Source organism: Monodelphis domestica, chromosome 2, assembly GCF_027887165.1.
Source record: "Monodelphis domestica isolate mMonDom1 chromosome 2, mMonDom1.pri, whole genome shotgun sequence".
Taxonomy (NCBI): Eukaryota; Metazoa; Chordata; class Mammalia; order Didelphimorphia; family Didelphidae; genus Monodelphis; species Monodelphis domestica.
Window position 1 is genome coordinate 39,187,603 of NC_077228.1, and position 12,580 is coordinate 39,200,182.

Consider the following 12,580-nt stretch of genomic DNA (forward strand, 5'->3'; position numbering starts at 1 on the left):
GCCAGTGTTGCCCATGACCCACAACTGATACCAAAGGTTTTCAGAGAGATTTAGAGTGTCCTTCTGATTTCTAAGTGGGCAATTGCTTTGTAGGAGTTCTCCATCAAATAGTCTTTTATGTTTATACGTTTAGCATTAGGGTGGGAAAGTGACTACCCTTTTGGAGTTGAACTCTATGAAACAGAGTTTTAATACTTGGTAGTTGAGCTCAAGAAAGGACCTCAGTGTCGGGTACCTTATCCTATTAAGTGGCCTTCAGAATCTTCATGAGAAAATTCAAATGGAAGAAATTCAATCTCATAGCATGGTCTGCTATATTATTCTGGTTTCACGGGCATACAACAATATACAATGGCTCTGTAGATCCTCAGTTCAGTAGGCATCATAACTAACACCTCTTCTATCCCACACTTTCTTTGAGAGCCTCCCAAACACTTAGGTAGCTCTGGTAATGTGTGCATCAACCTCTTCATCTATGTGTACATGCCTAGAAAGAATACTGCCAAGGGAATTAAACTTATCCACAGCATTCAGAATTGCTCCATTTGCTGTAACCAATGGTTTGGTGCTGGTTGGTGGAGAACCTGGTTTTTTTCTCATGTTAATTATCAGGTCACAGTTAGCACAAGCAGCAGAGAATTAATCAATGCTCTATTGCATCTTACTCTCAGAGGCTGCACTGGGTTCACAATCCTCTGCAAACTGAAAGTCATAAACCAACTCTCTCTTGTCTAAATAATTTTCCATCAATCTGTTAGCTGACCTTAATATCTTTTTTCCTCTCATCAAATGTGGCATCACTAAAAAGCAGGAGAGGAAGCACATAGCCCTGCTTTATTCCTCTGGTAACGGGGAATCACAAGACTATCGTCCATTATCCAAAACCTGTGTACATGTGCTGTCATGGAGATGGCATACAATCCTGATGAACTTCTCAGGGAAACCAAATATTTTTGCCATAATCTTCTATAAGCCCTCTCAACTGACAATATCAAAGGCCTTGGTTAGACAGACAAATGTTGTAAATAGATTTCGGTCCTCTTCCTGGCATTTTTCCTTGAGTTTTTGTGCAGCAAACACCATGTCAACCATTGTCAGGCTTTTCTGAAGCCACCCTGGCTCTTGGGTAGATGGCCATCTTACCAACGAAGGATCAGTCTATTAAGGAAGACTCTGGCAAGAAATACACAGATGGGAAATGGAATATCATATACACGGAATAGGAAGCAGGCCAATGTGCTGGAAATACAGGATGGAGAGAAAGCAATGTGTATTCAAACTAGAAGGGATTTGAAACAGACTGACCATTGTGTTTGTCTTTGGTCCCAGACACATTAAGGAACACTGTAACTAGATCCTTGAGCCAGGCAATAGCCCAGGCAGACTGATTCATTTGGTAAATCAATTTAGTAATATGTGTAGGATAAGTACAAGAGAGGAGGAAAAGGAAGCTGGAAGACCAGTTAGGAGGCTATAGCAAGAGTCCAGATGGGAGGAAATGAAGATCTGAACTCATGATTGTGGGAGTAAGTAGATAGAAGACAAAAAATGCAAGAGTTTGCGGGAGGGGTAAAATTAGCAACTGATTGGTTATAGGTTTGGGTTAGAATGAAGTGTTAAGGATGATTTCTAAGACAATTTCCTCTCAAAAGCTAATTCTGGTTGTAGGATTATTGTTCAATTCGATCAAGGGACATTTCCTTTTACTAACCTGGGAGTCTGTCTTCTTCCAGTCTGTCTTCATCTCCTGGGTCTTTTTCATTTTATGGAACCACAATTCTTAAATTATATTCTTATATTAAAAACAGAAATTCACCAAGCTCTACTTAGTTTTTACTTCAAATGTGAATCTGTGAGAGGTTCCATCCAGATTTGGGTTAGTCTATTTTCTTTGCACGTATCTAGGTGTCTTCTCTGAATAACACAATACAATATCCTTGCAAGAAGTTGGTAATTGTCTAATTTCTAACATCTCACTAAATCTCTTCTAGTTTTAAAATGATATGTCTGATTCTCTCTTGTGACTGGATGCATGAAAATTTCAATAAACTAATTCACAGTCTTAAGCATCTTCATCATGCTCTTTCTCACGTGTGCCTTACCATAATCTGTTTTCCTTTTCCATAGGCAAACACCCCAGAATTCAAAGGGCCAACCTTCCACGAGAGTGCATCAGAAAATTTTTTCCAAAACGAAAGTGTTTTACTTTTGATCGTCCAACAAATGATAAGTCACTCTTATCTCATCTTGAAGATGTCCATGACAGCCAGCTGGAGCCCATTTTCAAGGAACAAGCAAATGAGTTCTGCTCTTACATCTTTTCCAACACAAAACCCAAGACCCTTAGTGGGGGAATCATGATCAATGGAAATCGTGAGTTTTCTTTGCCTCAATGCATCTATCATGGGAATTGAATGTGTATTCCTTGTTTCTTTATATGTTTACAGATACTGCAAGATTTTTGTATCAATCTCCAAATGAACATGGATTTTCTTCATTCTTGTTTCTCTTTCAGTTTATAAACTTCTAGAACTGTGCACTCCGAGAAAATGTTAGTGATATTTGATGGCTATTAAATCTCCATTAGATTAATGCCAAAGGAGTCAAGAAAGGGAATGCCTTAATTTTTTCAAGGAGGAAGCAAATAGAGTTATGAAACTATAAGACAATGACTTTGACCTATTTCTGACAAAATTCTAGAGGACATCTTTAAGGACACAGTTTATGAGCACTAAGAAAGTGAATCAGTTGCACAAAAAACCTACCAATTAAGCAGATTTCTTGTTTGGAACTATAAAGGGATTTATGCAGATTAGAGAAATAGTGTTAACATAGCATAGCTAGATTTCAATGGAATATTTGTGTGTCATGCTTGAATATGAAAAAGAGAGGAGATATAAAATAGAAGATTATACTTTTATATAGATTTAGAACTTATTGAATGACAAGACCTCAAAATAAACCTTAATAGCTTGAGGTCAATGTGAAGGGAAGCATATTATGCCATGCCTCAGGACTTTGAACCTTTCTCAATAACAAGGACAAAATTAGAGAAGATGCCATTGGAATGGTAATCCGGTGTGAAAACGGATGGAACTCAGAACTAAGACACTGAATGAAAAAAACAAGATACTGTGTTGTCCTGAGAGGCAAAAACAATGAGTCTAAATTGTGCAAATAGAAAATTTTATTCGCCTTGAACTACAGTTCCCCAGCATCCTTTGAAGTTATATGCTCATTTTATCTACAGAAGCTGGGGAGATAAATTTTGCCCACACTGGGCTCTTTTTGAGCTTGTGCTTTGGTAAAGCATGGCAGGTGTGGGTCACTCTGGCTCTGTGCTCTGCTCACTTGGCTGAATTAATCTCTCTCACTTGGTGATTATTTTTAAAAATCACAAATATTTATTTAAAATACTTGGAGTATTATTAATTTTTACTCTCAAAAAATGAATACTGAAACCTGATGAGAATAAATTTAAAGGTCTCTATTTGGGCAAAAAATAATCAGCTTAAATAGAAAAGAGGGGAGATATGGATAAACAATAGCTCTAGGAGGAAAGATCTGGGGAATTTCATGGAGTACAAGCTCAATATGAGTCAGTAGTCTCAAATGCCGTTATTCAAGCCTTCATTGTTGAGAATGAATAAAGTAGTAACTCCTCTGGCTTTATTTGACTCTACAGGCTGCCTCTGGTGTTCTGTGTTCTAGTTCTGCACATCACACATTAGGAAAGACATAGACATGGTCAAATGTTTCCAGAACAGTACAACAAGGATCAGTGAAAGGACTGGAGTTCACACACAAGAATGAACTCATAGAAGAAGGCTAGATCCCTTCTTCTTGACTTCAGAGGTGAAAACTAGAAGCAATGGATAGGATTTGTCAGGAGATATATTTGGGCTTGATAAAAATTAAGACTTTCTGATCTTTGAATTGTGGAAACATAAACTGAGTCACCTTGAGTGATCATGGGCTGGCTCCCTCCAAGTTAAAACTATCTAGTTGTAATTGAAATTCATTTGCTAAGAATATTGTCAGAGATCCTTGACCAGGCATGAATTCTACTAGATAATTAACACTTGGATCAAATTGAATGACAGATTCTTTTTGCTTCATCTTTCATTGCATTCTATATATCAGGGCTGGGAATGCTGCTGCAGACCTATGTGAAGACCATCTCTAGTGGGGATATTCCCTGCCTGGAGAATGCAGTGTTGACATTGGCTGAGATTGAGAACTCGGCTGCTGTGCAAAGAGCTACTGACCATTATTTGGAACAGATGGCCTGCAAGGTGGACTTCCCCACAGACACTCTCCAGGACCTGCTGAACCTACATGCAGACTGTGAGAAAGAAGCCATCTCCATTTTCATGAAGTATTCTTTCAAGGATGATACACACAAGTTCCAGAAGAAACTGGTGGTATGTCCTTCCTCTTGTCTTTCTTTCCTGATTGAACCTAGAGACAGATCAACTGTGATCTAAATTTTTTAGCCTTGGATGTATATCCCCAACTCATGAGAGAAGAACCTGGACCATCAAGAGAGCAAAAAATATGAAGGCCCAAATCTCATTTGCCTTGAAGAGATGCTTCCTCCTTATGACATACTGAAATAAGTTACTTCTTAGAGAACCAAATACCACCCACTTGAATATTTGTTGAATGGATGGTAGCCCACTGCAGTTTTGTTCAAGATCACAGATTCATTTATCTCTAAACAACTTCCCCCAACCCCAGCACCCTCAGTTTCTTTCTAGGAGCATCTCCTGCCGGTCCAAATGTCTGTCCAGTCTCACCTAGACTTGTAGCTCTCACATTTGTCCAGCCTAAAGGGAGAATCATTATTGTAGGATCTCAGGACAGGTGGGGACATGAGAGATTATTTGATGTAATCACCTCATTTTGAGAGTGATGACTTTAAATCCTCAAGAGGATAGGAGACTGGTCCATGGGGACCTCGCCAAGGAGTAACAGATTTTGAAACTAAAAGTCATCTCGCAGTTCTCAGACCAGGATTTTGAGTTTTATTCTATCATACTATATATCTTTCCTGAGAAAAAGAAAGCAAGTAGACCTTCTCTCAATGGTTTCTTTAGAATTTCACTCACTCACCAATGAAATAGGGCATACAAAACACTTTTAAGGCATCATGTCAATCATTAGCTGTTTTTATTATTGTTACTATTTAATTCTTTCCTTTTCCTTGATTTTCTTTCCCTCCATCTCACTGGCAGCAAGACTTAGAAACAAAGAAGAATGATTTCATACATCAGAATGAGAAGGAATCAACTAAATATTGTCAAACTAAACTTGACTACTTCTCTCAGACCCTGATGGAAGCCATTTCTCAAGGCACCTTCTCTGTGCCAGGGGGTTACAAACACTACAGAGAAGAGAGAGAAAAAATACTGAATAATTATGATCAACTGCCCAAGAAAGGGGTGAAGGTAAGCAAAGAACTGGGAGGCCAGAAGTGGTCACACTATGAGGAGGGTTCCATTGATCCCACTGGGTATTTGAGCATTGACCTTCTCCCACAAATATTCATCCAAGACGAGAAGGTCTAGACATGTTTGGCTTTTCAGTTCCCACCTCAGTTGGAAGTTCATGGCAGAAATCTTTTTCCTGACCTGAGAACCTACTGTGGGATTTAGAAAGCTGGGCCATATAAGAGACATACCAGGCCAGGCCTTATATAGGCTGGCCCAGAACCTCAGGTTGGAGCTTGGAATGAAATGAGATGCTCATAGCTGTAATTCCTTGTGCCCTGGCTTTTTGGTCACTGACTAGTGGGTCACATCAATGGTGGCTGTGTTCAGTCTCTCAAGCCAATCATGGCCCAAAAATATTTTTTTTTACGGAAATGATAGACCAGCCTATGTATCTGATATTGCTTCTACTAACTCTGAGGGTATATCCTCAGCATCTAACTGGGTCTGGGGGAAATGATGTGTGTCTGTATTGTGTTCAGGCCCATGAGGTCCTCCAAAAGTTTCTACAGTCTCTTGCAATGACAGAAGAATCCATCCTGCAGACAGATCAAGCACTCACTGACCAGCAGAAAGCTTTGGAAGGTACGGGGGACTGGAATGGGATACATGAAAGGGACTTGGTGGATTTGAAACAAAATCCCCCCTAAGGGCTTCAGTGTGACATGAAGATTGTCCTGAAACACTCGGGACTCCTTCTCTACAGTCCCAGTCATGCTGGTTATATAAACAGCAACTCTGATCCTAACTGTAAATCCAGCAACTCAGCAAAGGCTACTCCTCCAGACTTTTGCACCTCTGCCTATCTGGGTCTAATCAAGAAAAGAGAAATTTAGGAATTTCCATTCTCCTTCTCATAGTCAGTTTGGGTCTAGGCTCAGGAGAAAATGTATGTGTCACTCCCACTCTGTGACCTCCAGTGACTCCCTATTACCTCCAGCATCATATATAAATGCCTCCATTTAACATGTACAGCCCTCTATAACTTAGCCTCTTCCTACCTTTCCTGTCTTATAGTTTACTCTCCTTTTTGCATTCTGTAATTCAGCAACACTGACTTACTTGCAGTTCCTCAGACACAAGGAGTCATCTCTGGTCTCCACAACGTTCCATTATTTGTCCCCAAATGCCATTAATCCTGTGCTTCCTCTACTTCTTGGTTCCCTGATAGGCTTGGCTAAAACCCTACCATCTTCAAAAGGTCCAAACAGCTTTTAACACCTCCTGCCCCATTCCTGCTGCTCTTACTCACTCTGATCTATTTCTTGCACCTACATAATTACGTCAGCTTCCTGTGGACAGTCATTGTTTTTACCCCTTCTTTTGGCTCTCAAGTCCTCAGCTGTGTCTGACACTGAGTTAGCATATTAAGAAGGGCTTGTTGACTGATGATAGGAGATGAAAACTAGCCTCACTTGATTGAATCTTCTCATGTTTTCTCTTCCATCAAACACTTGAACAGTTGAACAAGTCAAAAGAGAAGCAGCTGAAAAGGAGAAGGTGTTATTGGAACAGCAACAGAAGGAAATGGAGCAGAAGATGGAAGCTCAGCAGAGAACTTATGAAGAAAATATAAAGCAATTGAAAATTAAGATGGAGGAAGAGAGGGAACAGATCATGAGAGAACAGGAAAAGATGCTGGAACATAAGCTAAAGGTACATGGAGATGAGGGTCATGTCTGTTTAGCAAGTGACAACAGCACTATGAAGGGAAAGGAATGGGCAAATAATAGGGAAGAAAAATTAACCTAAATGTGAATCAATGTCAAGGAGAGCAAAGGGACCTGGACTTTTCATCAGAAGGTCTAGGTTTGAGCCTCTCCCTCCCCATCCTCAGTTTTCTCACCTGTGAATTAGGGGCAATCATATCTGTCTCACTGAGTGCACAGAATTATTATACAGATGAAATTATTTTTGTGCCATTCGTGGAGCATTCCCCCAGATCTCACAATGAGCTGCCCAGGCAAGTCTGCCCCAAGTTCAAGTTACTCTGTGGGTCTTCACCCCATGAAATTCAAAATCCCCAAAGACTACTTTTCTAGTCCATTAGAGGACAGTTCAAAACAAAAACCTGATGCCCAGAGGCTTTTCTGCTGCTGCAGCCCTTTGATACAAAGCAGACTCCTTAACATACAGTCATCAGTGTAGGGAATATCCCTGAATGGTTTTTCTCCCTTGAAAGACAGATATATTCAATTGAAATTGACCCTTTCTCTCCATTAAGAAAAGCCAGGCACCACGTTCTTTGGAAGAAAGATCCAGGGCCATCCCAACTAACTTGTACATTCAGGCTTAGCCTTTTTTAATTCTATTCCTAATCAACAATCTTTGCTGTTATCTCTGTCTGGATTCACTCTGTCTTCAGGTCAGAAAGTCTTGGCTTAACTTCCATTGCTAAATTTATCCTAGGTAGCATCTGTTATGGTTATGCTTTCTGAAATCTATAAAAATTTAAATTCAGTGCCCCCCACCATTGTGAATCCCCAAATCCTTTACTCTCTCCTGTAAATGTAAGAGTGACATCATTGATGGAGATAACTACACTGAAAAGACTCCCACTACCACTGCACCCAGGACCACCCTGCTATGATGCCAGAAATGTGTTTCTTATTGTCCAGGAATGCCCCATTGAGGGGAAACCATTTGCATCTTTTTTCTCCTTTGCTAATCTACTTAAGACTCACACATGATTCAGGAGAAATACACAGAAGTGCCTGGTTCCTAGTGGAGTGGGGAATAACCAAGTGCCATGCTGACGTGCTTTTGTCTTCTCTTAGGAACAAAGGCAGCTCATGGAAGAAGGGTTTAATGAGAAAGCTGAACAGATGAACAAAGAGATGGATGACCTACGAACAAACATTTCTAAGAGTCAAAAGTCCTCTTGGTGGTCCTCAGTTTTAGATGCTGTTAGCACTGGTTTGATGGTCATATTACCTGGTGCAGGAAAACTTGTTGGCCTTGGGATGAAGTCAATTGGCAATTTGTTCAAGTAATCAAATGGGTTTCAGTTTCTCAAAAGAAAGTTTTAGAATATGATTGTCTTGCTATTAAAAAAAAAAAACACATATGGTATTAGTGGGACAGATAGGAGACTTGGTGGATTGAGAGCTAGTCCTAGAGACAGGAGGTCCTGGGTTCAAATCTGGTTTCAGATACTTCCTAGATGTGGGACCCTGAATAATTCACTTAACCCCCAAAACCTAGTCCTTACCACTTTTCTGCCTGTAACCCAGTATTGATTCTAATACAGAAGGTAGGGGTTTTATTAACAAAAACATGACACCAAGACCTCCTTGTGTGTGTTTGTATGTTTTCTGCTTCTAATACACTTCTAAAAGTATTAAGAAGGAAAGCTGATGCTTCACCAGAAAAGATAAAAAAAAAAACCCTGGAAAAAGTTCCCATGAAGTACATCCATCTTCTCAGTGTTAGTTAGATGACTTCATCCCCCTAAGTGAAAGGCTTCTTTCCTTTAAGCTAAATGGTCTGAAAAGCAGAAAGCTTGAATTTTCCCCTTTCTTTTAATGGCTTCAGAGGTAGAAGGAGGCTGGACAAGTCATAGAATCTAACTGCCTCATTTTACACATGGCTCCTTGGTGGTGCTATAAGGAGAGAGACTTAAAGTCAGGAAGACCTGAGTTCCAATCTGGCATCAGACACTTATAAGCTGCAGGACCCTAAGAAAGTCACTGAAACTCTCTAAGTCTCAGTTTCTTCATCCATGAAATAGCCCCTACACCTCACAGGCTAACTGTGAGGATCAGATGAGTTAAAGTTCCTTGGAAACCATAAAGTGCTATATGAATGTGAGTTATTCACAGTATAAACATGAAGCCCAGAGATACTCTGTAGTCTACCCCAAGTCGCACAGGAGACAGACAGGGCTTAAACTGAAGCCTCTTGACTCCAAATATGTTATGGTAATCATGGAGGACCAATCCCTTGGTCTCTCTTCAGAGATGACAACACAAATTTGTCCCTGGGCTTCTTCAGATTCTTAGAAGTTCAAGTGGAATCTCCCCTGATTTCAGAACTCCCAACTATAGGCCGAAGTAGCAAGATTTATGTGTGATCAACAGAAAGTGTATTGAATTTGTTATCAGAATACCTGAGCTCAGCCAACCCTGACACTTATTGCCTGCCAGACCTTAGATGAATAACTTTATTTTCTCCAGTTTGTTTCTGCATCTGTAAAATGAGGAGGCTCAACTAAATGATCTCTTGGGTTCTTTCCAGCTCTAAATCCTATTTCTTTTGAATAGGGGTCTCAGAATCCCTTTTCTATGCTTGTCCAGAAGATGTCCAACATTAGTGAGTTTCCTAATCCTATTAACTGTGTAACTTGTGTCCTTATAACATCCAAGCTCTGTGTTAACTAATAAATTAAGAAGTCAGTCTAGTTATATACTTTGTGACAAACCTAAATATGGCTCTTTGCAACTTCTAACTCAGAGGTTCCTAAACTTTTTTAGTTCCTCATTTCTATTTCCTTCACTACTACCTTCAAACTAATTGTTTTGCATTTAAAGGTCTGTTTTATAGTCCTCCTTTTCAAAATAAGACTTCCTTCTAGAACATTGTGAAATGTGTCTTCATGTAAATCAGATATAGAATCCCCACATGTTGTACATATCTAACATATAAGAAGCATAAAATATGAACTCGAATTCTCATGTGTATTTCAAGAGAGAAATTTATGGCCATGCATGGCATTATGGATAACAGAGAGCTTGCTTTGGTGCCAAGGAGACCTTATCATACCCATACTGTTTGTGTGACTCTGAGTAAGTCATTTATTTGTACTTGAATTCAACAACTATTTATGACTATAAATTATAGAGAATATGTGGACCCTCTTTGCAAGAGAAACATCTTCATACAGATGATCCTAGTACTAATTTAGTCCTAGTCCCTATATTCAATGGTGTTATAGGGAGGGTTCAAAGGAAGGGTTAAACAAGCTCTCTCTCTCTCTCTCTCTCTCTCTCTCTCTCTCTCTCTCTCTCTCTCTCTCTCTCTCTCTCTCTCTCTCTCTCTCTCTCTCTCTCTCTCTCTCTCTCTCTCTCTCTCTCTCTCTCTCTCTCTCTCTCTCTCTCTCTATATATATATATATATATATATATATATATATATATATATATATATATATGTTTATTTAACTAAAAGGAGGAGAAAAGGGAAGGGAATCAGGGACTACCTTACTTCTAACCCCACCAGAAATATTAAAACCTTAAACTTTCTAAAATTATATTAACCTAACTAATTAAAGAAGTAGTTAAAGATAAAGAGGGGTTTGTAGGGACAAAAACAACAGGGGCCCAAAGAAATCTCACAACTAAGAGTCTTTCTTTACTCCAGACAGCAGAGGATGAAGAGTCCTCACAGGATTCAGGAGGGAATGAGGATTAACACACACACACACACACACACACACACACTGTCCACTAGTGTGGGATAATCTCTCATTCAACTACTCCTTCAAGATGGTTCAATTTCTTGGCAATTCCAAAGTCATTTCTCTTCAGAGAGAGACACCTCCACTCCTCTGTATTCTTATAGGGGGGGCAACTGTCAGTCCCCAACTGTCTCTGAGCTACTCAGAGCTTGAGAATGTTGACCCAGTTTTGCTCTGTGGAATCTGAATGCAGAATAAGAGAAATTAATGAAGAATATAAACTAAATAATAATGAAATTGTAAATGGGAACAATGATACTAGCATGGAGAATTTAAGGACCAATGAGAGTAATATAAAAGGTAATGGTACAAAATCCTGGGAAAGTCATTTAATTTAAATAGATGTAGACTTGGATGGACAGTAAATGACTGAGCTTTGTACTGATGGTAGTGTGCTTCCACCAATTCTTGAAACCTTCTAATCTCCAAATAATACAGAACCCTATGTTTCTGTAACTATAGGGTATCAGATAGATATATGATTCTTTGGTGGATACTGGAGCCAATAAATCAGTTTTGCAAAGTCTTCCTAAAGATTGTAAAACTGTTGGTACTATGAAAGTGATTGGAGCTACTGGAAAACCAGAGAGAGTAGCAATCATGTACAATGGGTAGCACGGAGCAGCTATCAGATGCAAAATAGTCCCAGTTTAGAGCTCTTCAGTACAGAGTATTTATATAATTCAATTAAAGAAGTAATAATAGTTCAATTAAACAGTGATTACCACATGTCGGGTTTTATTTTTTTTTAATTTCTTAAAGATCACTTTAAAGAATTTCAGAAGCAAGCTTTTCGTGGTATTTTAGAAAACTTATTTTCTGATATATCAGCTATTACTTGAACCATTTGCTAACATATTATAGGGCAGTTATAAACAGTAATACTGAAGTCTTTCCCCTTAGGAGGAAAATTTTATTTTAGAGGAAAATATAACCCATTGAATATTTAATAGGCTTTCAAACAATCTTACTATATTAAAAGACAGCAATTTATTTTAGCCAAATAGCATTAAAGTAACCATTCATTGTTTTACATATTACCAATATAAGTTCCTACGCATGGTCAATGAGGTATTATAATTTGCCAACCTAAGTACAGATGCAAATTTAGGTTACCACTCTGGTTGTAAGGAGGAAGGATCCTCAACCCTCCTAATAAGTTATAAGAATTCTACATTTTAAAGGAAGAGATATTAATTGTTATAATTTTTCAGACTTACCACAAGTATCTTCATAACTCAATAGGGAAGTTGCCTCCCTAACAGAATTTCACAATAACTTAGAAAAAAAAATTTTAACATTATGTAATCAAAAGCAAATCCAAGCAAATATTAGGAGATATTTTGCTTAATTATGTGCCAATAACACTGAAACTCTAAGTAAAATGGATAAATATTTATAAAAATATAAATTACCTAGATTAACAAAAGAAGAAACAGAATACTTCAAAAACATCCACTTATAGAAAAAAACTGGACCAAGCAAAAATAAGCTCCCTAAGATCAGATGGAGTTACAAGTAAATTCCTCGAGAAACAGTGTCAGTAATATGAAAACTTTTAAAAAACAGATAACAATAAAGATCTACCAAATTCCTTTATGGCATAAATATGGTAGTGATGACTAAACCAGGA

At 38.6% G+C, this 12,580-nt stretch overlaps 1 protein-coding gene across 2 annotated transcripts in view; it reads left to right on the forward strand.

Annotated features, from left to right (window-relative positions):
• The window catches only part of LOC100027604 (guanylate-binding protein 4-like), a 31,798-nt gene extending 19,847 nt beyond the window's left edge, over positions 1-11,951 (forward strand). For both annotated transcript variants that reach the window (XM_056815380.1, XM_007480364.2), the window contains exons 6-11: positions 2,128-2,373; positions 4,144-4,424; positions 5,238-5,450; positions 5,975-6,077; positions 6,955-7,148; positions 8,270-11,951. In XM_056815380.1, the coding sequence (XP_056671358.1) occupies positions 2,128-2,373; positions 4,144-4,424; positions 5,238-5,450; positions 5,975-6,077; positions 6,955-7,148; positions 8,270-8,485 (1,253 nt within the window). In that variant the 3' untranslated portion in view covers positions 8,486-11,951. The remainder of the gene's footprint in view (positions 1-2,127; positions 2,374-4,143; positions 4,425-5,237; positions 5,451-5,974; positions 6,078-6,954; positions 7,149-8,269) is intronic.
• The last annotated feature ends 629 nt before the right edge of the window (positions 11,952-12,580 follow it).